The 24,808-nt window shown below is 42.2% G+C and overlaps 1 protein-coding gene across 5 annotated transcripts in view; it reads right to left on the bottom strand.

The window, feature by feature from the left end:
- The window catches only part of NDNF (neuron derived neurotrophic factor), a 43,019-nt gene extending 18,539 nt beyond the window's left edge, over positions 1 to 24,480 (bottom strand). For 2 of the 5 annotated variants that reach the window (XM_002717229.6, XM_008267905.5), the window contains exon 1: positions 23,906 to 24,480. Coding sequence is in view for 1 of the 5 variants with exons in the window: in XM_008267904.5 (XP_008266126.2) it covers positions 12,258 to 12,271 (14 nt within the window). In the remaining 4 variants the exon portion in view is untranslated. Of the gene's footprint in view, positions 1 to 2,791; positions 2,860 to 12,257; positions 12,345 to 23,905 lie in introns of those variants that run through there. The other 3 variants (XM_008267904.5, XM_051819811.3, XM_089302572.1) reach the window with 3 other exon arrangements.
- Positions 24,481 to 24,808: the final 328 nt, after the last annotated feature.

Here is a 24,808-nt window from a genome sequence, read left to right as displayed (position 1 = left end):
AACCGAAGCTCTAGTTCAAACACAAGCAGAAAGCTGCTAGGATGATTCCAAATATTTTTATTTTGCTAGACAGGTCAGTCAACTTGGCTACACAATTAGTAATAACCCAGAAAAACTCAATGGTGTCATCCCGATTACTGAGAAGATTGACTGTTCCGATTGCAAGGTTCTAATGAAACCAAGCATATAGATGCTGATCTCAAATTCTGATATTATTCATGCTGTCAAAGGCTTTCTTCACATTCAGCACACACTTTCATATCCTGCCAAGACTGAAGTGAGAAAAAAGTGACCCAATGATTTCATATTCCCCAATCTTTGGAAAATACATTATTGGTGATGTGACCTAACTTTTTGCTGGAATACTGCTGTGTCCCAGGTTAAAAGGGAACCTATTCTTGAAATGTAATTGTCTAAAGATGAACCCTGTGTTCCATGCTTAACAAAGGTGGGGAAGGGCTTGGGTATGGGGAGGTGAATAACTTTAATGTAATTAGTTTGCATCATATGAATGTGTACACACACACACACACACACATTCTGTGTCAAACTACCTAGAAACACTACACTTCAATGAGTTGGTGTGGGAGTAAAGGTAAATGAGTAGAGGCCCTAAAGGAAGAATCTTTTAAATATTAGAGTGGAAGCTAAAAGGCCCATGAGAGTTTCGCAGGCATGGAAAGCCAAGACACTCTGGCAAAAAAAAAATGACCTAAATGAAACATCTCTGTGAGTGAGATCCTAGTGGAAAGAACAGGCCATCAAAGAAGTAGGTACCTTTCTCTGAAGGGAGGAGAGAACTTCCACTTTGAATATGGCCTTTTCTAATCAAGATCGGAGTTGACTAACTCAAGAGGCTTCCATAGCCTTGGCAGCTCATGATAAGAGCCTCGGGTGATTACTGACATCATAAATAAGAGTGTCAATTGTTAAATCAACAATGGGAGTCACTGTGTACCTGCTCCCCATGTAGGACCTCTGTCCTTAATGTGTTGTACTATGTGAATTAACGGTAAAACTACTACTCAAACAGTACTCTATACTTTGTGTGTCTGTGTGGGTGCAATTGTTGAAATCTTTACCTAGTATATACTAAGTTGATCTTCTGTGTATAAAGATAATTGAAAATGAATCTTGATGAAGAATGGGATGGGAGAAGGAGTGGGAGATGGGATGGTTTGCTGGTGGGAGGGAGGTTATGGGGGGAAAGCCTCTACAATTCAAAAAATTGTACTTTGGAAATTTATATTTATTAAATAAAAGTTGAAAAAATAAAAATAAAAAAGAATAAAAAAGCAAGATGTACAGTGGGAGAAGATATTTGACATATTTAAAGCCCACAAAGAACTCACATCTAGACTATATGTAATATCTCTTATAAATCAATAAAGAAATTTTTTCTAAAAAAAAATAGATTGGAACATTTGCTGCCCACTTTCTAGTAAGCAGGTAAACACAATAGCCCAAGAGATGTACACAAAGGATTTCTTTTTCTATTTTAGGACTTGATGGTGGAAGCTGCTTCTTCCACTGGTCTCCTTTGCTTTCTTTGCTGATTCTACCACTCCAGCCCTCAACCTCTCCAATCTAGTCTCCTAATGATCCAGAGAAAGTGGGAAGTATGGACTGCAGAGGCTGAATTGTAGACCAATCTCTAAATAATGCCAATGGATAGATATGAAGTATTTTTTATTGTTCCACATGGAATAGGGAGTACAGCAAATGAAAGGTAACTGGAAACATATAAGTAGTTCTAAGATATAATTTTCGGCATTAATTTGAACTCTTTTTTTATTCTGTGGAGGCTTCAATATAGTTACAATAAAGGGCCAAATGACCTGGGATATCCTTCTGGAAATACTTGTGATTGTAAAATGGTCAAGTCAAAAGCAAAGTAAAAAATGGAAGGAAGCTTGAATAATTTATCATTGTATCAAGGAGACATCTAGGCTGACCTCCAACACCACAAAAAGCACAGAATGCCTCAGAGCCAATGACACCTGCCCCAGGGGTCTGCAGCAGCTCCATGACTGTCATTTTGAAAAATTTATGAGCAATTACATAAGGCCAACTAGTCAATGCACCAGTCTTGGTTAAAGCATTGGTCAACCTGGTGAACATAAAAGTCTATTATTTGAAATTCCAGAAACATGAGTAATAAGTGAATAAATCTGGTTAATTTTTTACTACTTATAAGAAGTTTTTAAATGTATTCAACTACAAAGCCTAAATGAGAATCTTGCCTTAAGTGTATGGAAATATTTCAAACCACTAGAAAGTCTGCCTTTAATACAATTTACTTTTTAATTTGAAAGGCAGAGAAACTGAGAGAGGGAGCTCCCATTCACTGGTTGCTCCTCGAATGCCCAGAAGAGCTGGAGCTGCGCCAGGAGAAAGCCAGGAGTCTGGATTTCAATTTAGGTCTTGCACACGGCTGTCAGGGATTCAGCTACCAGGCCATCATAGCCTGCCACACAAGGTGTGCTGTAGCAGCAAGCTGAAGTGGGGAGACGAGACAGGAGTCAAACCCAGGTACTCTGATAAGGGATGAAGGCATCCCAAGTGGTGACTTAACTTTGGTCACCCACACCTTCAATACTTATAGACAGCTATTTCTTTATGGCATCTCACCAATGCAAAGAATTTTCTAATCTTGTAAATAAAAAGTTCTTTTGAGTTTTTATGTAACTGTCCAAGGCTCTCTGAAAGCAAAGCATGGCACTAATGAGGGCATTGTGACATTTCTCAGCACTGTAGATTCCTCAAAACAGCAGTCAGCCATTCTACCTACCTGTGGTAATATGCTCAATGCAAACTTCCCCACCTCTCTGTCACCAACAACCAAGGCCCTACAAATTCCTGCAGAAACATGGGAACATATTGGTAAAAAACATATTCAAGCTCTTATATACATTACATGTTATAAAATTTAAGATCACATTTATTCATGTAAATATGCCTTGGAAACTATACTATTAAAAATAGTATCATTAAGAGTCACTTAAAAACCTGTAAATATGTCCAATCATGTGTAAGCCACAAACTTGAAATAAATTTATAATGACCAAAAATAAGGATGGACATTCAGACTAACTTAAAACAAATGCATCTGGAACAGATGAAACCTAATGTTTAATTATAGAGAGTGGAAAGTGTATGATTACAATTTAGTGAGGATAATTTCAAGGAATGGTCTGCTGCAGAGATTTCTGTTATTTTCTTTTCCTTTTCAAGTGCAAATATTTAGTCTTTTTTAACTTCTATTTTTAAACTCAAGGGCATTTGTTTTCATTTGGATCATCCATGCCACATCTGATAATAAATCTGAAACTTTTGATCTAACTGGAAAGAAAGGTAGCCTTGGTCGGGACAGGCCCTCTGTGTCTGCTCTGCTGCTACCCAGCCAGCACAGAAGCCTCTGTGCATTTCAGCACTAACATAGAGGGCAGGGGCTAGTGCTGTGGCCCAGAGGGTTAGCACCCTGGCCTGAAGCGCCAGCATCCCATATGGATGCCGGTTCGAGACCCAGCTGCTCCACTTCCTATCCAGCTCTCTGCTGTGTCCTGGGAAAGCAGTGGAGGATGGCCTAAGTCCTTGGGCCCCTGCACCCGCGTGGAAGACCAGGAGGGGGCTCCTGACTCCTGGCTTCGGAATGGCACAGCTCTGGCAGTTGTGGCCATTTGGGGAGTGAACCAGCAGACAGGGGACCTCTCTGTCTCTCTCTCTCTGCCTTTCCTCTCTGTGTAACTCTGACTTTCAAATAAATAAATAAATCTTTAAAAAAAATAAAAGATTAACCAAATTAATGATTAACCAAATTAATGACATCATCATCATCTTCAAAGTAATATTCCAGAATACTAGAATGAGAATTAAAAAAAAAAAATTGCATCTTTAAAAAAAATAGAGGGCAGACGTTGTGGTACACAGGGTTAAACCACCACTTGGAACATCTATATCCCATATTGGAGTGTTGGATTGAATCCTGGCTTCACTTCTTCCAATCCAGTCTCTTGCTAATGCATCCTAGGAGGCAGTGGATGAAGGCTCACAGGATCAGGCTCCTGCCACCTACACAGGAGACCTGGTTGGAGTTCCTGGCTTCTGGCAAGGGCTCCTGGCTTTGACCTGGCCAAACCCTGGTGATTACAGTCAGCTGGGGAGTGAACTAGCAGATGGAGGTTCTCTCTCTGCTCTTGCTCTTGCCTTCCTTTCAAGTGGATGAAAATAAAATAAAAATAAATGTTAAAAAATAAAATCTTAAGAGAAAGGTGTTAGAATGCCCCCACTTGCCAGCGGGGATATTCAATTTCCCTGAGGGCAGAAATGCAGCAACAAAAATTCGCAGCAACAATTTTATTTTGTTGTCATTTGTGAACAATGAAATGTTGACTCAAGTTACTTTATTGTTCTTAGAAATTATACAATATCTTCTACCATGGTGGAAAGTTGGAGGAAAATGCAGCATATTGTGGTTTGGTAGATCCTATTTGTAAAGGGAGAAATAAAGCATGTAGAAATAAAGGGTTCGTTTTCTGCTATAATGAGTGGTCGCTGGCATGTGCCAGGTGAACACTCATTCTGCAGTAACGGTGCAGTGCAGCTGAAACATGCGAACTCCTACCTACAATAAAGTGGAGCTGATATTACATACAGGACCTGTGTGCTAAAGCTCTCTAAATGCAGGCTGTCATTACATAGTGGCCGGATTATGAAAGGTTTTAGAGTTCATTTTGTCAATAATCTATGGATTAGGGACCTTCATATACATTTCAACTGCACTGATTCCAACCTCCACTAACACTTCCCTCGATGACTGCCAACTTTCATTCTAGAAGGAAATTAAATTAATATAGAAAAGCAATGTAGAATTGCAATATGCCAAGAATTCAAGTAAAGTTTCCATTCTGTCACCCGCCCTCTCTGATCCTCATGGTGCATAGTTCCTGCAGGGTCAAAGTCGGGGTATTCTAATTTTGTAAGTGGCCAAGTCTACAGAGTAAGAATTATTTAAGAAAAGATTGGATTCTAAAGTAAATAATCCTGTATTTCTACCATCATTAATTCCAATGAAAAGAAAAAGGGACAAGAGAAATGGCCACAGATAAGAACAGTTTTTGACCCAGGGAGTCAGATGCATTCTACTAAAGAAAGAGTAGATTCTCGATGCATCTGAATGGTGATTAGCAGATATGATCAATTTCAAAAGCAATGTATAAAATATTGTCAAGTAAAACTGAGACAAAATATGGAATATCATCTTCTTATCACAATGTCTTACTTGGGTATATCTCTGATAGCAAAGATTACTCCCTTATCATGGGAGATGCTAATACTTCCTGGAATAATGATAGCTCCTAAAGGAGGAATATTATGCTTAGTTGCTTTTCTTACTTTTGTAAGACTAAGCCTTGTTTCCTGTTGTTCTGCTCAAAAAATGAAAATCATTTCCTGTGCAATGTCTCCCAAAGCAGTTTGCAAACTGTACACCTCATTCTTCACTGAAATTTAGCACTTGGGGCCCTGCCACCCACATGAGAGACCTGGATTGCACTCCTGGCTCCTGGCTTTATCCTGGCCCAGATTCAGGTTGTTGTGGGCATTTTGGGTGTGAACCAGTGGATTGGACCACTTTGACTCTATCTTTCTCTGTGCCTCTGGCTTTCAAATAAAACAAACGAACAAATAAAATAACACTTCAGGAGGAAAATGTCTTAGAAATTCCCATCCTATTCAGTCCTCATAAGCAACAACCCTGAATTGTTTTTATTGCTTACTTATTTTTTAAACATGTATTTAGTTATTTATTTTATTTGAAAGGCAGAACAATGGAGGGAGGGAGAGACTGAGAGAAAGATCTTCCATCGATTGACTCACTCGCCAGTTGCCTGCAACAGCCAGGTCTGGCTAGGCTGAAGCCAGGAGCCAGGAACTCCATTGGGTCTCCCTTACGGGTATCAGGAACCTAAGTATTTGGGTCATCTTCTGCTGCTTTCCTGGGTGCATTAACCAGAAGCTGGATAGGAAGTTGAGCATCTGGGACTTTAACCTGCACTCCAAAATAGGATGCTGGCATCGTAGGTGGTGGCTTAACCTACTGTGCCACCGTGCCAGTCCTTGAACATATATATATTTCATCTATTTCATGTAGCACGTTTTACCCCAACAAGGATTTTTAAAAATTCAAAAGACCTTTCTAGTTCTACATCACATTAACAAAATAAAGTACCTAAATTACTCAGGATCAAAGATCCTCCTGTTCTTCCACTAAACTTAGTCTGAAAACCTGCACTGGTGACTCCTCCAGTGACATATGCCAGGCACAGGGCCTGATCTTCCATAAACTTGGGATCAAAGACTTGTTTATGACCCAGCTGCTGGTGATACAATAAAAAGCGAGATCCAACAAGGCAGTGACAAACAGAACTCTCATAAAGAGCAAGCATGGGCGATGTCTAGATGTGGCGACTATGGCGAGGTAAGGCGTCTGCTCTGTGGTGGGCACTGCCTGTGCTCCTGAGAATGCAGCAGTGCCCAAGACGTGTGACACTCTTGTGCTTGTGGGGCATCCCCTAGGTGGGTTAGAGAGACAGTGATGAAGTAAGCAACTCAGTATAACCAATGACTCCAGAAAGCCAGGTGTACCATGAAGAAAATGTAACGGGCTATGGATCAAGAGGGAAACCATGGTGAAGGGAAGGCTGACAGAAAGATCTATCCAGGTGCAGTGGTCAAAGATAGCCTCTGTGAGGAACTAACATTTCAGCAGGATCTTCAATGAAGAGTTAGCCTTCCAGTTGCAACTAGAAGGGAATTGTGACACACAGGAACACTGGCCAGACAATGGTCTCCCAAGCTTCACGCCTGGCAACCTGCCTCACCTGTGAGTGATACAACATCAGCCACTGAGCAGATACCCGGCACCCATGGGGCCAGCAGGAGGGTGCTGGCTCACCCAGGCCACAGCAGCCCTGCAGGGTGAGGAAGGACCGGCCACTGTTAAACACAGGGGGCCAGCAGCTGCCAGCAGGCCCTTGAACAGATGAAAGCTGGATTAGAGGCACTCTAGCTGGACCAGAAGGGCATTACAGAGGAGACAGCAGCTCAGAAACATAAAGAGTTTATCTGCTAAAGTGCTCGCATGGAACAGAGGAGTTTTAAAAGGAAAAGGGCCCCCAAAAGAGGAAGGATGCTTCCTGACTTTCCAGAAGGAGTTACCAACACATAGTGTGCTATGAGAACCCCGGGGAGACTCCTCATAGGATTGCTGTGGTACAGAGTTTACTTAGATGCTTTGTTATCTGAGCTCTCTCTTTACAATGTCAATAAGTCAACTAGTGTTTAGTAAGTGCCCATTGCAAGTCTCCTAGGGACCCCAAATGCCGATAAGGCAGGATAATAGCCCTTCAGCCAAACCGGAGACATTGTTTCTTGCAGTTCTTTCTTATCTCACTCTGATTATTATTTTTAGATCTTTTTTCTCCTCCCTGTGGAACAGCTCTTCATGAGGCTAAATGACATAAGTTGAGAAACAGAAATTACTTTTTACCCAGTTTGTATGCCCCATGTAGCTGTTTCTAGTTTTCTTGCACAAAGTTGGCACTAAATATATGTTTACTGAGTTAGACTGCTTTAAAAGGGCTAACCAGCAGAAAGCCAGGCAATCTGAAATCCCTTCCATCAGAAAAATCCTGAAAACTCCTGAATTGTGCAAGGAAATTGGAGCAGGTTTTTTGCCAAACCCTCAAGGCTCAGTCTTCATTCTATATCCATTTACCTTCTTGGTTTTATTTTTTGGAGATTTATTTATTTGAGAGACAGAGTTATAGAACAGAGAGAAGGAGAGAGAGAGAGAGAGAGAGAGAGAGAGAGAAGAGAGATCCTTCACCCACTGATTCACTTCCTTAATGGCTGCAACAGCCATGGCTGTGTCAGGCCAAAACCAGGAGCCAGGAACTTCTTCCGGGTCTTGCACACCGGTGCAGGGGCCCAAGCACTTGGGTCATCTTCCACTGCTTTCCCAGGTGCATTAGCATGGAGCTGGATTGGAAGTAGAGCAGCTTGGACTGGAACCAGTGCCCATATGGGATGCCGGTACTGCGGGCAGAGGTTTGACCCATTACTCCATAGCACTGGCCCCCTATTTCCTTTCTGATGCTCCAGCACCAAGCCCTCCATGGTGTAAAAACGGCCCTCTGATGGCTCCTGCAGAATCCACTTAGGAGAAAGGCTTGATTTGGGTGGAACCTGGGCCCTAGTCCTTCCTCTGCCAGGAATACCTCTGTACCACTGTGACTGAGAGCAGCTTAGGGAACTCCCACCCAGAGCCTTGGTTTCCTTGTCATTGGCTGAAATGTAGCCATAGTTCCTGACAATGCTGCTGCAGGATTGAGTGGTGGATGAGAATAAGGTTGTGCTATGATTTACCACAGCCACACACAGTCTCCCTGGTTACTAACCCAGGGACTGTGGTGCGATCTCCATTGTCCTTTTAGCTGTCAACCCCAGCCAATCCCTCGGCTACACCTTTTTTCTGATTTGGTCTCCCTTCTATATCCGAGCTGCCATTGCCTCCAACTTACGTGTTGCATCTCACCTTCCTGCTCTCACACCTGTTTCTAACTTCTCTCCTCATCTGTTTTCTGTGGTGCTAGCATTGCCACTTTTCTCAACAAAAATCTATTTTACTGTTTTGTTAAAAAAAAAAAACCCACAAACATAAAAACTGCAGGTGACTTCCCATGGATCAGAGCATGAAGTCCCTGGCATCCCAGATCCCTTATCCTCCACAGCCTCTCACTCCATCAAACTCATCTGCTACATCCTGCCCACACTCTGCTTCTCTAGACCTCAGCACAAGCCACTCTCTCTGCTCCGATGTCTTTGTCACTTCTATTCATTCTTTAAGACCCAAGAAACTATGACAACAGAAAAATTAAGCTGTGCACTCTTCCACCCTAATACTTCTATTGCAGAACACCTTAAATTTTCTTTGTACAGATTCCTGAGATCCCCACGGATAGAAGGAGAATTTAATTTATGTTCCCAACAGTTAGAATGCTGAGCACAGAATGCAACCTCAAGTTGATGCTCATGACATTTTGTGAATGCATAATGAATAAATTAAAATTAAAATAATATTAAAGGTGAATTTTTTGCTGATGTATGGAATTTCTTTCACCAAGAGATATGATAAATAGGAAACAAGGTGTAGTAACTTTTGACAATCTTCTGGGCACTCACAATAGATTACCATATGAAACTTCAACCATTTGGAAGAATATTTTTACTCTTTGGAGGTGGTCATCATGGACACCCATGGCATGGCCACATGGATAAATGATGTATGGTGGGTGGTCTGGGGATGAGGATGCTTCTTCTCTGCTCTCAAGCATACAAAAATATCCTAGTAAGAAGCATGGCCTTACTCAAGATGTTCTTTTTCCTCTAAAAATAACACTCCATTTTTTCAGTTGGGAAAATTCTGATCTTAAAACAGGAATGTTTTATAAATCAGTGCGTCTCAAATCTTTATTGTACAGAGTATCCAATTTCCCCATTAAGATACAGATTCTGGTTCGCTAGGTATGGGCTAGGTCCTTCTAACAAGTTCCTAGGAGATGCAGACCATGGACTACACTTTTATTAGCCAAGTTATAGGTGGCTGTGTCCCTTCCAATCCTGTGGTCCTCATATACATTTATGTGGAAACTTCTCAAATAGTGAGACCCATCATCTGGAAACAGCAGCATCAGGATTTTAATCTTAAGGATTTTGATTTTTTTCTGGCTTTTTAATCTGTGATTTTCATTCATTAATAATGTTTCATATTTTAAAGATCTGTCCAGGGAGAAGCATGGATTAAATAGATATTCTACATACCCTCCTACCCTTTTTTTTTTAATAACTATAACCATGTGAATCCACAACATTCTCTTTTTTCTGTCTCCTTTACATAAAGAAAAAGTCTATTCCCTTTGAATAAATTATTTTCAAGCACAATATAGATTAGTGGGCCATATGTGAGATTGTAGCAAGATTTGGGGTTACAGCAATGTTTTTAGCTTGTTCATATACTTTATAGCATTTGCAAATACACTACTAAGAAAGAAAACGCTATCAAGAAGAAACCAATTTTTTTTCTGCCATACAATAATAAGTACCATGTAATAAAAAGTAACCCTTTATTTCATGGGCCTAATCCTGCATATGATGGCACTTCAAAAACCTTGTGGAAAATCCACACTCTAGGTTTTTTTTATTTTCAGATTTATTTTTATTTATTTGGGAAGCAGAGAAAGAGAGAGAGATAGAGTTAGAGTTCGAGAGAGAGAGAGAGAGAGATCTTGCATCTGCTGCTTCCCTCCCCAGATGGCCATGGTGGTCAAGGGTGGGCCATGCTGAAGCCAGGAACTCCATCCTCATCTGTCATAAGAGTGGCAGTGGCCAAGCATGTGGGCCATCTTCTGCTGCCTTCCCAGGCATATTAGTAGGAAGCTGGATTAGAAGTGGAACAGCTGAGACTCCAACTGGCACTCAAGATAGTGGATGGCGGCATTGCAAATGGTGGCTTAAAACCTGCTACACCACAATGCCAGCCCCCATATTTTCTTTTAATTCTATTTTTTCCATGGACTTTAAAAAATTCTCATCTACTTATTTAATTTATTTTAAAGGTGCTGGGACAAACAGAGAGAGAGATGAACAGATAGACAAGCCCAGCTCTCCCATCCTCAGGCTCACTCCCCAAATGCCTGAAACAGATAGTGCTTTATCAGGCTGAAACCAGGAGCTAATAACTCCATGTGGGTCTCCATGGGTGGCAGGAACTCAACTTCTTGAACAATCACTTGCTGCCTCCCAAGAGGCCTGTTAGCAGGAAGTTGGAATCAGAACAGAGCTGGGACTCAAACTCAGGTACTATGATATGGAATGTGGGTGTCACAAATAGCATCTTAACCACTACAATAAACAGCTTTCCCTTCCATGGACTTTCTGAAGCTCATGCCCAAATAGCTTACGGTGTGAACCTTCCCTGCCCTTTGGTCCCAGCAGTTTGTCTGACCTGTCAGAACTATGGCCTAATATCAGAGGATTTGTGGGTGCCTTCATTATCAAAGCACACGACATAACCAAAGAGTAAATAAGTAAAGATAATATGAGGCCAGCACCGCGGCTCACTAGGCTAATCCTCCGCCTGCGGCACCCTGGGTTCTAATCCCGGTTGGGGCGCCGGATTGTCCCGGTTGCTCCTCTTCCAGTCCAGCTCTCTGCTGTGGCCCTGGAGTGCAGTGGAGAATGGTCCTTGGGTCCTGCACCCGCATGGGAAACCAGGAGGAAGCACCTGGATCCTGGCTTCGGATTGGCACAGCCCGCTGGCTGAAATGCACCGGCCATACCGGCCACTTGTGAGGGTGAACCAACAGAAAGGAAGAAAGACCTTTCTCTCTGTCTCTCTCTCTCTCGCTAACTCTGCCTGTCAAAAAAAAAAAAAAAAAAAAAAAAAAAAAGATAATATGACCCATAAATAGATAGATAAGTAAGTACATGTACCAGGGACCTAACATAGTTCAAATGGTTAAATCCTAAATTATTTTTACTTACAGAGAAAAGAAGAAAGGGGGAGGCACACAAATATATAACTGCCTTGGTTTCATTTAAAAAAAGCCTTTAAATATATAGGCCTTTTATAAATTCAAGCTTCCCCCCAACCCCACCCCACCCCACCCCCCACCAAAAGCAAACACAGACACATCTTTGGAAAGACCAGATAATATTTTCCAAGGACACCGGTTCCTGACAATCTGTAGAACCCAGCAGAAAAGTAGAGTTCCCAAGTCACTTCCCTCTTCTCTCACTCTCCCTTCTAGCTCCTGTCTCATGTCACAGGTGAGCTCTTCTTACATCTTGGTTTCCTATTACTACAGGATCAAATCTTCTTACAAACTCATGTACTTAAATTTTGAGTCTCTTTACCGTTTTCTCCCACTATCTTGTAACTTTAAATTTATTTCTATTTCTGTTTTTATACTCATTCATTCCTGTTTTGGGATAGTTACAAGGCTGTCAGGAGCAGGTGGTTAAGATGCAGAGTGAGATGCCTCCATCCCATATCCGAGTGCCTGAGTTTGAGTTCCAACTCAGCTCCCAATTCCAGCTTCCTATTTATGTGCACCCAGACAGGCAGAAGATGATGAATCCCTGCCACCCACATGGGAGACTCAGATAGAATGCCCAGCTCCCAGTTTAGGTCTTACCCAGCGTTGGCCATTGCAGATATTTGGGGAGAGAATCTATACAAGAGCTCTGTTGATCCACTTGTCTTTCTCTCTCTGTCTCTCTGCCTGTCAAATAAATAAAAATAAATGTAAAAAGACCGCCAAAGCAAAATAGAAAAAGGTCACTCAGCTTAGAAGCTCTGCATTGAAAAACCATGACTCAATCATTATTGTCTTTTTTTTTTTTTTTCCTTTGCATGATTCTCTTAAACTCTTCCAGTCTGTTTGCTTGTCTACAAATATGGAGACAATTATTCCCAGGATGGTTATGAGAGCAAATCAAACAATGGATATGATTGTTCTTTTAAAATTAAAAAGTTGCAGGACCAGCGCTGTGGCGTAGCGGGTAAAGCAGCTGCCTGCAGTGCCAGCATCCATATGGGCACTGGTTCAAGTCCTGGCTGCTCCACTTCTGATCCAGCTCCCTGCTATGGCCTGGGAAAGCAGCGGAAGATGGCCCAAATTCTTGGGTCTCTGCACCCATGTGAGAGACCTGGAAGAAGCTCCTGGCTCCTGGCTTTGGATCAGCCCAGCTCCAGCCATTGCAGCCATCTGGGAAGTGAACCAGTGGATGGAAGACCTCACTCTCTGTTTGCCTCTCCCTTCTCTGTGTAACTCTGACTTTCAAATAAATAAATGAAACTTAAAAAAAAAAAGTTGCTATTTATCTATCTAATGTAGACCAGTTTCTCAAACTAGTTGCAAAGTTTTATTCAACAGCAAAAAAGGACATGTTTTGATTCACTGTTAAAGCAGGAATATGAGAGGGAGTTTCAGCATCTGAAATTCTGCCTTTATTTACCAAGCCTATCAGATAAAGGTTAGGACCTTATGCAAGGAGACACTGACTAGGAAAGCCCAAGATGTTGGATTTAAAAAAATAATCACAGAAACAGTCAACACATAATATTCCCTTTGTTATCCTTGATACGACATATCCGAGGACATCAGAACTGCTTCATGCACAAAGATGGATCAGACCAGCTCAAAGGTGAGCACGCTCAGGCTTTTAAGGAGCCAAATCTAGCAAAGGATTTAAGATACACGTGTCGAGATTAGAGTGCTGCGGATCAGGATCAGTTCCTGGGATGTTCTGCATTATTATCGCTGGCTTAAGAGATGATTAAAGAAAAGGACACTTTCAAGAGGCAGATGACGCTGGCAGATCCCACAGTCATTTTTAATGAAGAGTTTCTAGCAAATGATGATGAATACAAGCACATAAGCCTACAACAGTGAGAGAGATGACAAGCCACAAATAGTGACCCAATATGGGAATATAGACCCACCATTATGTCATCCTTTCTCCAAAGAAGTAATGGCTATACGTAGGTGTGGTTTCTCTCTGTTTTTAAGGGACGCACTGAGGAGCAGGCTGCAGCTGGGAAGGGAGCACTGGGGGTCAAAGATGTTCAGTGATCACTGCGTGAGGCAGAGCTTGCCAAGAAAAAAGAGGTCTCGAAGCTGCCTCCTGATTGTCATTGTTTGGTAGGAGTTAGTAAACTTTAAGTACAGATTTTTTTTTAATTATAAACTACATTTCATGGCTGTATATTTTAAAGGACTTAAAATACTTAGAACATTTGAAATATCCTTTCATATATGCCTAAATAGAACTCATTTTTTCATTGCAAGTATGATTTTACACAATTTCTTGAAATTATGTATTTAAAAAAATTGTGTATTTTAAAAAACTTAAAACTGATCTAACTCAACTCTTACCTCTCGAGAATGCCATATAATGAATGGAACAACCACATAGCTGAATTACTGCTAACTACGCCTAATTTCAACTCATTGGCTTTTCACTGTCGCAGTTATCCTTCAGAATTGGAATAGGTTTCAACATCACTGGTTATGTGTCTTGAATAAACTTATAACTCATTGCTCTAATTTTCAATTGTTGTATTATGCTCTACTTACTAAAGAAAATGTTATATTAATTCCTTTTGCAGATAGCTAGTCTCCAAGGTATGTTAAAAGATTTGTCTGTTTTATACACACACCCACACCCACACAGGAAAAGCAGTGTATCAGGTCAGGAAGAAGAAGAGGGGGAGGGAGAGGGAGAGGGAGAGGGGGAGGGGGAGGGAGAGGGGAGAGAGAGATAGAGAGAGAGAGAGGGAGAGAGATAAAGTGAGAGGGAGAGGGAGATGGAGAGAGAGAGATCTGAGTACTCAACAGTGTATCACAGAGGGTTTTAATACCCAGACTTGAGTGGATGGCCAGTTAGACTAATTAAGAGGAGGGCTAAAGAGGGGAAAAGGGATTTTCTTTCAAGAGGAGATTTCATGGCTATAAGTAGACTTACAAAAGCAAACTGATGACCTTGTTTGCCTTTTATGATTGGAACAGAATTTGTGCAAATTGTGGAGGGAAGGAAGAGAGGGGTGGGGAGGCCCAGGGAGATTTACAGCACAACCTCCATGTGTTCAGAAATTGGCGCTCCATTTCACCTGTTACAAAAGACTAACTTAGAAGGACAGATGCGAAGCACTAGTTTACAAAGGATCTTCAAAAAGTTCATGGAAAATGTGCATGATCAACTGCATGAATCTCTTTTTTTTTTGCATCAAAATAAACTCACCATTTAATTTTTTTCTGCAAATGTTTTGATGTGCCCTCATTTCTATTTTTCACTGCTATTCCTTTGTGCCATTCAGAACCAGAGTGTTTTCACTCTGATAGGGTTGTCTGTATTATCTTCAATAATGCACTTCACAGTGACAGTGGTAATCAGCTTCCCATAAAAACATTCTCTAATAAGTTAACTACTACCCAAAAACAAACAAACAAACAGGCAAACATTTAGTACATAAGCAGCCTACAATGAAAGTCTTGTGGATGTGTGCTAAATAAATGATATTTCTGAATCGTCAAATTATAAATAAGTCTAAGCAAATTGTGTCCATATAAGTTAACTTGACAGTTATGCTCAACATAACATTTTTAGAAGTTTTCATCAAGCTTTCTTCTTATTTAAAAGGTTTCTGGGAGTTTAAGTTAAATCTTTTCACTGTAATTGAGTCTCACTTTTTGAAGAGTAGGGGGATATGATGTGTGTGCTCCACTGGCTCTTTCTGTGGGGCAACAAAAATGATGGATGTGGAAATACCTGGGAACAAAGACCATACAAAGTTAACATTTTACCACATAGAGTCATCTCCACTTTCATTTCCATTGTGAAATTCAACGCATAGAAACAACTTCAACAGTAGTTAATTACTGACAATTTTACTGAAAACAATGGCATTTCAAAGAAAAAGTACAAAATATAACACAAAATATATGAAAAGTTGGATAGCATTTTTTTTTAATTTATTTATTCATATGAAAGTCAGAGTTACACAGAGAGAGGAGAGGCAGAGGGAGAGAGAGAGGTCTTCCATCCCATGGTTCACTCCCCAATTGGCTACAAGGGCCGGAGCTACACCGATCCAAAGACAGGAGCTTCCTCCGGGTCTCCCATGTGGGTGCAGGAGTGCAGGAACTTGGGTCATCCTCTACTGCTTTCCCAGGCCAAAGCAGAGAACTGGATTGGAAGTGGAGCAGCCGGGTCCCATATGGGATGCCGGCGCTTCAAGCCAGGGCGTTAGTCCGCTGTGCCACAGCACCGGTCCCATGGCTAGCATTTCTTAATTCTCATAATTCTGAAATCTTCAGGACATAATAGGGTACAATATCTATTTATTTGTATCAAAGGAATTGCGAAACGCTTAACACGTATCACCAGAAATACTTTGGATAAAGGTGACTAATTTTCTTGGGGGTTTTTCAGTGTCCTGTTCACCTTCTTTCAAGACTGTTCACTTGTAACTTGTTGTGTACACTGTGGTCCCTATACCTGTTATAATTGCCAATAAAATATTTATGCATGTGTGTGTAAAGTATAAAAATACTTAAAGGCCTCTACACTGAGATGAGTATTATAGTTAATTACAATGGATGAAGCTGTACATTTCAAATCTTTTCCGGTTTATTATCAGGAGCATTTTGTGGGTAGGGCTAATAAAGATGCCATTATTTTTATCTTGTATTATATTTATTAATTGATTTTACTTCATAGAAGCTGTCAAAGCTGTTACCTATCACCTTCTTTTGTTCCTTGTTCATCTGATAAGCTTAGTAAGAGTGCCCTTACTAACTTGTATATTAACTAATAGTCACAAAACCTAATTTATTTTTTATACCTAAAAGTAAATATAGTGGGACCGGGGCTGTGGCATAGTGGGTTAAACCCCCACCCTGCAGTGCTGGCATCTATATAGGCTCCGGTTGGAGACCCGGCTGTTTCACTTCCAATCCAGCTCTCTTCTGTGGCCTGGGAAAGCAGTAGAAGATGGCACAAGACCTGTAGGAAGCTCCTGGTTCCTAGCTCCAGATGTTTCGGACAATTGGGGAGTGAACTGGTGAATGGAAGACCTCTCTCTCTCTCTTTCTGCCTCTCCTTCTCTCTGTGTAACTCTGACTTTCAAATAAATAAATAAATCTTAAAAAAAAAAAAGTAAAAATAGTTAGGTTTTCTGACATTTCCTTCTTGTACCATAATGCAATATATTATGCTCTACAATGTGGCACAGAGGACATTCCCTTTCAGAGACCTCTGCTTTACAGGTATAGACCAACAGAAATCAGACACTTGTTCAGTATGATTGTAGAGGCAATAAGAAAGCTCTGCCTTAATTGTTGTTAAAGGAGTATCCCATATTTTTCATTTTGCATCAAAGTCGGGTTGTTTGTAAATGCAAATATTCACTGGGCCTAACCTTATACAGATGATCTCAAATTTCCTTTCTAATTTCTGGATGTCAAAATTGTATGCCTTGAATTCACACCAAGACATAATAAGGACAAGTTACAATATTCATGGGGTCCGGTATAAAACAAAAATTTGTGGGGTCAAGGGCAAGATGCCTTGTTCAAAAGTTAGGAATCTCAAGATGATGATAGCACGCTATTCAACCAAGTGGAAGACCCTTTAAGAGCAGTCCATGAAAATGGTCCTGAGAATAGTTTATAGTAGAATATATGAAACAGAATTATCAGAGGAAGAGGTTAAAGAGCAGGCATATACTAAAGAGGGGTAGGCTTCCAAAAAAAGGAGAGGCCAAGGGAGTTAAAGATATATCTAGGTAGGTAGGTAGGTAGATAGATAGACAGACAGACAACACCCCTCTCTAAAATCCTGCCTTAAGCTAGTCTCACTCCTACATTGTTTTATGTAGCTATGAACGTATCTTTCTAAGTTGTTAGCGGTTAGCTATTTAGTCTATTTCTCAAAGCAGGGATATTTTCATATTTATAGGGGACACTGATAGAATTGCTTTAAACATTTAAAAGCACACCTAGTTTTCAAGTCCTATCTTAGTACTCTGAGAGCCTTGTTATCATCCAGGTGGCTTCCTCAGGCCCTCTCAGGCTATCTATCATGTAACTCACTTCTTAGTTCATCTACTAGTGTGGTGAATCCTGCTACTGCAGTGTTAAGAGTGTTACATTTTTATGCTCCATTTAAGAGGCAGATTTATGTTTCCATAAAAAAGGAACATGATTTTACAGTCCATTTTCCCAAATTCATAGAACTGACATCTTGGAGACTCAGGGAGACAAGGAGATGGCTGTCTCTTGTCAGGTGTTTTAACTAGCACTACTGTTTCTCGTCCTTGTCACTACCATGGTAACAAGTGTATCTTCAGGATCCAGTGACTTCCAAATAACCCAAATTTGAAGTTTTTGAAAATGTCAGTGAATTTTGGTGAATGCTATAATTCAATATGAAATTAAAATGTATCTTGAGGGCCATCAATGTAAGTGAGTATGTACACAGACACATGCTAGTATATCCTTATGGGTTAAAACAAATTTATCAGTGTTTTTAAATGTAGTTTTCAACAAAATAATCAAATGGATTAAATACATTTATGTTCATGTGCTTTTGTGCCTGACAATTCAATAAGAAACACATTTTATTGCTGGAATAATGCATCATGTCCACTTGCCCTTGCCTGTGTGCTTAGTGTACCTGTGATTTAAACTTCAGAGAGTCATCACACCAACACTGAGGTGTGTATGGATAGCTGTGGTTTACTTTTCTCCACAAAACGTGCTGTAAATTGTAACCATCGACACTGCAGGAGGCACCTGAGAGTTGGAGCATCTGAATTGGAGAAATCAATCCTAAGCAAACCAGACCCTTTCACATTAGCTTTTTCCTTTCAAGCAAAAGATTTTTCAGGAAGTACCACCATGATGGTCCCTTATTTTATTTGCTGTTTGGGTATGTCACTGTCTGTCTTTGCATTTAATGATGTTTTCATAGTTTCTATACTTTAAAAAAAGTATTACAAGTATTTCTGAGTTCAGATTTTACTGCTTATTTCAGTCTTATAATTTACTATATCTTTGTACGTGAGGACATTTCCTCAGAAAACAAGATATAGTTGTGGTGGATTTTTAGTGGTTGATAAAACACACATTTGAATATAGTCCATATTCTTGGCGATGTCTGTAGATTGTGGATATATGTTCTCTGAGCACACAGCTGGAACAGGAGAGTGTTTACCTCAATTTCCTCTTACAAGAAATGCGGACAGAAAGTTGTACAGTCTCCCACTTACTTCGGCCAGACGCTACTATTTGTGATATTAGCTGAAATCATTCCAATTTTAAAAAAGACATGCATGCACATTGTTAACTTAAATTTTTGTGATTCGATTATTTTATTTAAAAGTTTGCATACTGAAGAAGCAGTGTCTAAGAGATTTACTCTTAAATGAGCTGATTTCTAGTCATTGTAATCATGTTTTTATTGAATTCTTTCTAAAATTATTTCTAAAAATGTTTTTCTTTACTATAAAGAGGCAGAAAATTATTTTGAAAGAAGAATTAAAAGATACATTTGTTAACTATACATCTATACTCTGCAATCAGCCATATTTTTGGTTTTAAAGAAAAGATCCATTTCAGAGTTTTCACAAGTGAAACTAAAATAGTTCAGAGAAATATATGAAACACCAAATATGTGTCAAGTTCAAATTTGTCATGGATCAAAATTAATAAATGATAACCAAGAACTATTCACCAACTGACTAGAATAAATCACTCTCTAAAGGATCCAGAAATTATTCAAGGAATAATAACATGTAATCTTGAAAATTTCTTATAAACTGTGTACTTTAAAGTAAAATTTACATCAATTCTATTTCAGTGAGTTTCTTGAAGAAAACACACATTGTAATAGGACCCTACATCCAGCTGGTCTGTGGTCAAATTCGTCTCTTCATCCCAAAGGGAAAAGCTAAAAAAAACTGCTTATTTGTTTTTATTCCACAATCATGAAGTTCATTACCCTTAATTTTTTGAATATAAAGCAAGCAATTATCTATTCTTTCAAAATTGGGGGGTTCATATTACAGTATTTATTTATATCACATTTTCAATATATTTCAAAAGACTAAAATTAATGGATTTGTTGCTTTGCAATGTTTAGTAAAATATCAAAAGGAAGAGGGATAGTATGGATGTCACATTTTTGAGTTGCATGTTTAGGAAGCAAACAGCCACAAATACACCTGCTTTCACTGACTTGGGCACTAGTGGGCCATGGAACAACAGAGTGGCAAGGATCCATGAATCTGGACATGCATCCAGGCAAACACATACTCACACTGAACTCGTGAGGTTTCTGTCAGAAATAGGCTTGAATGCACAGTCAACATATCAATGTATGATACGATAAAGTATTAGGCTTCTTGTTTTTCCATGTCATCTTATGTAGTTATTTTTTAAGAGCAACAGCAGGATATTTACATGGCTTTTTCCTTGGTGGAAATTAACAAGGTACATGACTGTATGCATCCTAGGTGTCATTTCATTTTGCATTTGTGATGTAGTTTTAAAAAAAGAGTTTTGTGGCATAAAATACAAAGTATTTTTAAGTGAAGTATTTAAATACTGGAGGATTTGGTTTTGAAGTCAGTTCATAAAGCAAAAATTTGGTGTGGTTTGCTTTTAATACTCAATAATGCTGTGGCTTCTATCAAATGACTGTGAACCAACAGGGGAAGAATAAATTGTATTCTTCAGAATATTCATTCCAAATAAACATTTGGAGTTTCTAGATTTTATTTCAAGGTCAAATAGATTACATGAATGACTTTGGTGGGTTATGCTTGCCTTTGGCCCAACACAGATCACTCCGGGATACACTGTCTTCCTAGTGATTAGCAACTGGACTAGCAAGGTTCAATCATTAACCAGTTGCTACTGGGGATGCATGGCTCCCCAAAGCAAGAACTGACAAGAACATAGGGAGCACCAACAGTGAGAACAAGCTCTACTGGGCCACAAGAATCACCACATTATTGCTGACAAACCAAGGACAAGAGATTAACATAATTCTAAGTAGCACAAACGAGGTGGAGTTCACACACTTCTCCTTTGCTCTCTGTTAATTCAGAAACCACCATTGCTTTCCAATTCTGCTTACCACATCATGTCAACAAGAAAAAATAAGTTTTTTTCTAACAACAGCAACAACAAATGCAGTTTTAAAATAAAAATTCTCACCTCTAGATAGGCTGAATTGACCTGCTGTAGAAATAAACAGAAAGATCACAGATACACTTTATTTTCACCTTTCTCCTCTTCACTTCAGATAACCTGTTGGAGTGTTTTTTTCTAATTGCTCTTATTTATTTTTACTTATATAAAGGAAAAAATTTCGTGTATCTCGTATATACAATTTTAAGAGCATAATGATACTTCCCATCCTAACCTCCCTCCTTCCCTCACTCCCTCCCACTCCCTCCCATCCAATTTGTTGGAGTTTTAAAATGCATTTTTTTCACCCTTACCACACACAGAATCTGATTGGTAAATCCAAGTGAGGGAACTGAAATCTGAATTGCCAGGTTCATGAAGTGAATGGAAAAAGTCTCTGGTATCGGAAGGCGGACCTGCTGCGGCTACTCTGAGGCAGCATGGCTTTGCAGGGTTATGACATCAGCCTTTACTCTTTAGCATTCGTACTTTACCACATGAATAGTCAATAGACCCAGGACAAATAAACTGAGGGCAGAGGCTTCCCTCGGGCTCTGAAGGATAATTTTCAATTATATATTGTGTTACATCTTAGGAGATAAAAGCTGTATCTGCAAGTGATTAAAAGATGTTTTATAGCCATGGTTTCATTTCTGCTGAAATAAATGCTTAATTTAAACCACACATAATTCACAGCAATTTAGGCCTATTACAGAATACTAGTTCCTTTTTTTAAATGATAGTTACTAATTAAAACAGAGTGTCGCTGCCATGCTGAGCTGTAGTCTTTGACATAAAGGTTTAATGAATAAAACGTCCTGACACAAAAATGAAAACAATAATAGAGACAAGGCTGCAAGCTGTTAGGTTGCAAGTGTGTGGTAAAGATTAAGTTAAGAATTGTGCAGAGAAGGAACTTGGAATTCCTTTCTTCAAAGAAAGAAGCAAAGGGATTTTGAGAGAAATTTGAAGTAGTATTGAGTAAGCTAACCTAGCCCCTCATTCTCAGTAGCTACCTTCTCCCTGAATTTGAACTCGTAGGAATTACTCTTGAAGAATAAATGACAGAGCCTTTTAATATAATCCTGAATATAGGTTTAGATTGAAAATGGGAATTGGGACCATAATTAATTATGTTGTCAAGTTTTTTTTTTTTAACTTTAAGAAGACATACTGAGGCAAATGACATTTCCTAAGACTGCAACCTTCTAAAAAGTTCATGGATTAGAACTTTGTTGAAATGACAGTATCTTTCTGACGTTTGATTAATCCCATATGCAGAATCAGTGTGAGGAATTAATACGGTTTCGGTGTTTTCACTTTCTGAAACCAATGAAATAAGAGACTGACATGAAAATCCAAGCGAGTATCAACACAGCCCTCAGATAGGGTTACGGCCTTATTATCACTCTTAATAAACACTGATGAACAATAATAAATACCGACCGCCCTCAGTGCACTCTGCTCGCACGCATATCCCTGCCGCCTCCATCCATCACTTCTTTCAGGATAATAAAGCAATTCAACCCCATCAAATCCTCAGCAGCCGCTCCCTCGGGAGGGGGGTTCATCTCTACTTCGGCGAGCCCAGGGAGGATTTTACTTGTTTGAAGGGGGCGGAGAACGGAGCCGGGTCCTATTTATTTCCATTGATGACTCCCAGGGTTCTCACAGGCGCTCTGGGACCGGGCGGGAGGAGGAGGAGGAGCGGAGATTCCCTCGTCGGAAAAGAAAGAGGGTTCAGGAAGCGAGGCTGCAGGAGGAGGGGTGGACGCGGAGAGAGCGGGCAGTGTTTGGCGAGGTCAGTAACTACATGAAAAAATTGCTTCTTTCTTGTGACTTAGCAGGATTGAAAGGCGAGACGTGAACAAATTTGCCAACCCAACTAAGTTACCGGGAAAGAACTCCGTAAAAACAAAAGCACACAGAGACGTTTACTCAGGTTCATTTCCCGCTCAAGGTCTCGGTGTCAGAGGGAGTCACCCGCACCCAGAACAGGCGATGGACAGCGCCCCGAAGGGGGCCGGGAGGGGGACCGCGACCTGGCCAGCCGTGAGCACAGCTCCGCGCCCGCGTACCGGGGCCCGGCAAACTCCCACGGCCCCGGCGAGCCCCGGGGCTCCGAAGCGCGGGGCTGCGGGCGGGAGTGGGAACCAGGGGCACACAATGAAACGAAACCGCACCCCAAAGTCAGCAGTTTGCGAAAAGCCCCCAAGAGAACAGCTGGGATCTGAGACCCCTTACTCTGAATCCAGAACCCCGAGCCCGCTGTGACCCTCAACTCGGGAGTAAAAGGAACGAGGAACTGAGCCAAGCCCTGCTGCTCGCAGATCGGGCGAGGTCCCCAGGTCCTGGGTCAGTGTGTGTGGTGGGGGAGGGGTACGGGGCGTCCCCTCCAGCTGCTCTGCTCACCAGGCAAAGGCAGGAGCCAGTCCCCGGCACTCCGCTCAGCCCAAGGAAGTTTCCCTAGCCGCGCCTGCCTTATCCAGCAGGGGACCATTGAGGAGCTGAACTACGCGGGGGAGGGGGGTCACGGACCGCCGAGAGAGAAGACCGAGATGCCCTCGCCAGCCCGCTCTTCCAGCGACCTCTGCGCTCTGCTGCGACCCCCAACTTCTAGCCCCAAGCCAGAGTTTGCACTCCGCAAGACCTCAGTCCTGCGGACTTTCTCTAGGGTGGCCAGAGGGCATGAACCCGGGGAAAGAGGCAACCGCTCTCTCGGCAGGCGGGGAAAGTAAGTGTGTTCCGGCCAAGGCAAGGATAAAGACTGCAGCTCCCCGACCCCGCCGCGCCCCAGGTTCCGGGGCTTCCGTCTCCCACACCGGTGCGTTGTCTTTCCACCTCCCAATCCCGCTCCACAGCAGCCTAAAACACCGAGGGAAACCCGCTCCACGCCCCTCTTGGCTTCAGCTCCTCTGGATCGGGCGCGCTCGAGAACCTGGCCGGGCCCTGTCCAGTTGGGGGACGCGCGCCCCAGTCTCCCACCCCGGACAAGCGCTCCGGCGTGAACGCTCGGTGCACCGGGTCTCGGGGTGGCGAGCTATGGCATCTGAGAGCCGCGGGATTGCTTTCCTGCTTCCACTTACCTTGAAAACTCAGGTTTTCCTAGGGGGAAAGCGAAGAAATCCCTGCCCGTGGAGTGGGATGCAAAGAGTCCACGTCCCCCTCTCTGGCCAAGATGCTGAGCACCAGTATCCAGGCACCGAGAGGGCTGGAGGCAGGGGCGGAGACAGATAACAGAAAAATTCAGTCGGCTCAAGTGTCCCAACTTTGCGGTCTGCACTGCAAACTTCAAAGGCGGAAGGAGAGCGGGTGGCGCGCGGCCGCCGAAGTTGCAGCGAACTGGAGCGGAGCGCAGCGCGGGGCTGGGGGGTCCCGGGGCAGGGCTGGGAGGCGGCGGGAGGTCCTTTTAAAAGGCGCGGAGCGTGCGGGGCTAGATGGCGGGAGGATGCTGCAGAGCTCTGCCGCGGTGCGCTGGCTCCGCGGGCAGCGGCTCGCTGCACCGGCTCGGGGCTGGAAGAGCTGTGCCGGCAGAGCGGGGCGCACCGGGTGGCGGCGGCAGGCACGCGGCTCAGTCCGCTCCACTCTCGCGGCTCGGAGAGGGGAGTGTGTTTTCGCTCGAGAGTGTCACTGCTAAAGCCTGGAGCCTCTACGCCTCCCACCCCGCCGCTGCCCGCCCGCCCCTCCCTCCGCTCTCTGCCCGCTGCCTCCCCCTCCGTTCCTCCTTCCCTCCCTCCCGCTGCGCGCCAGCGAGCGCTCTCCTCTCTCTCTCTCTCTCTCTCTCTCTCTCTCTCTCTCTCACACACACACACACACACACACCCCACAGTCTCTTCTCACACAGACACGCGCGCCCTGCCCAGCGACCCGGCATCGCGGGCTGCACGCCGCTGTCCTTACCTCCCGCCACCCGGGGACAAGGACAGCGAGGCCCACTAAGACCCCGGTAAATCTGCAACTGCCCCCCGACCCCACCCCGAGACAGGCAC

This window comes from Oryctolagus cuniculus, chromosome 8 (genome assembly GCF_051225735.1).
Source record: "Oryctolagus cuniculus isolate XC-2025 breed Fujian yellow rabbit chromosome 8, ASM5122573v1, whole genome shotgun sequence".
Classification (NCBI taxonomy): domain Eukaryota; kingdom Metazoa; phylum Chordata; class Mammalia; order Lagomorpha; family Leporidae; genus Oryctolagus; species Oryctolagus cuniculus.
The sequence above is the reverse complement of the archived record's forward strand: the minus strand, read 5'-3'. Positions and strand labels throughout refer to the sequence as shown.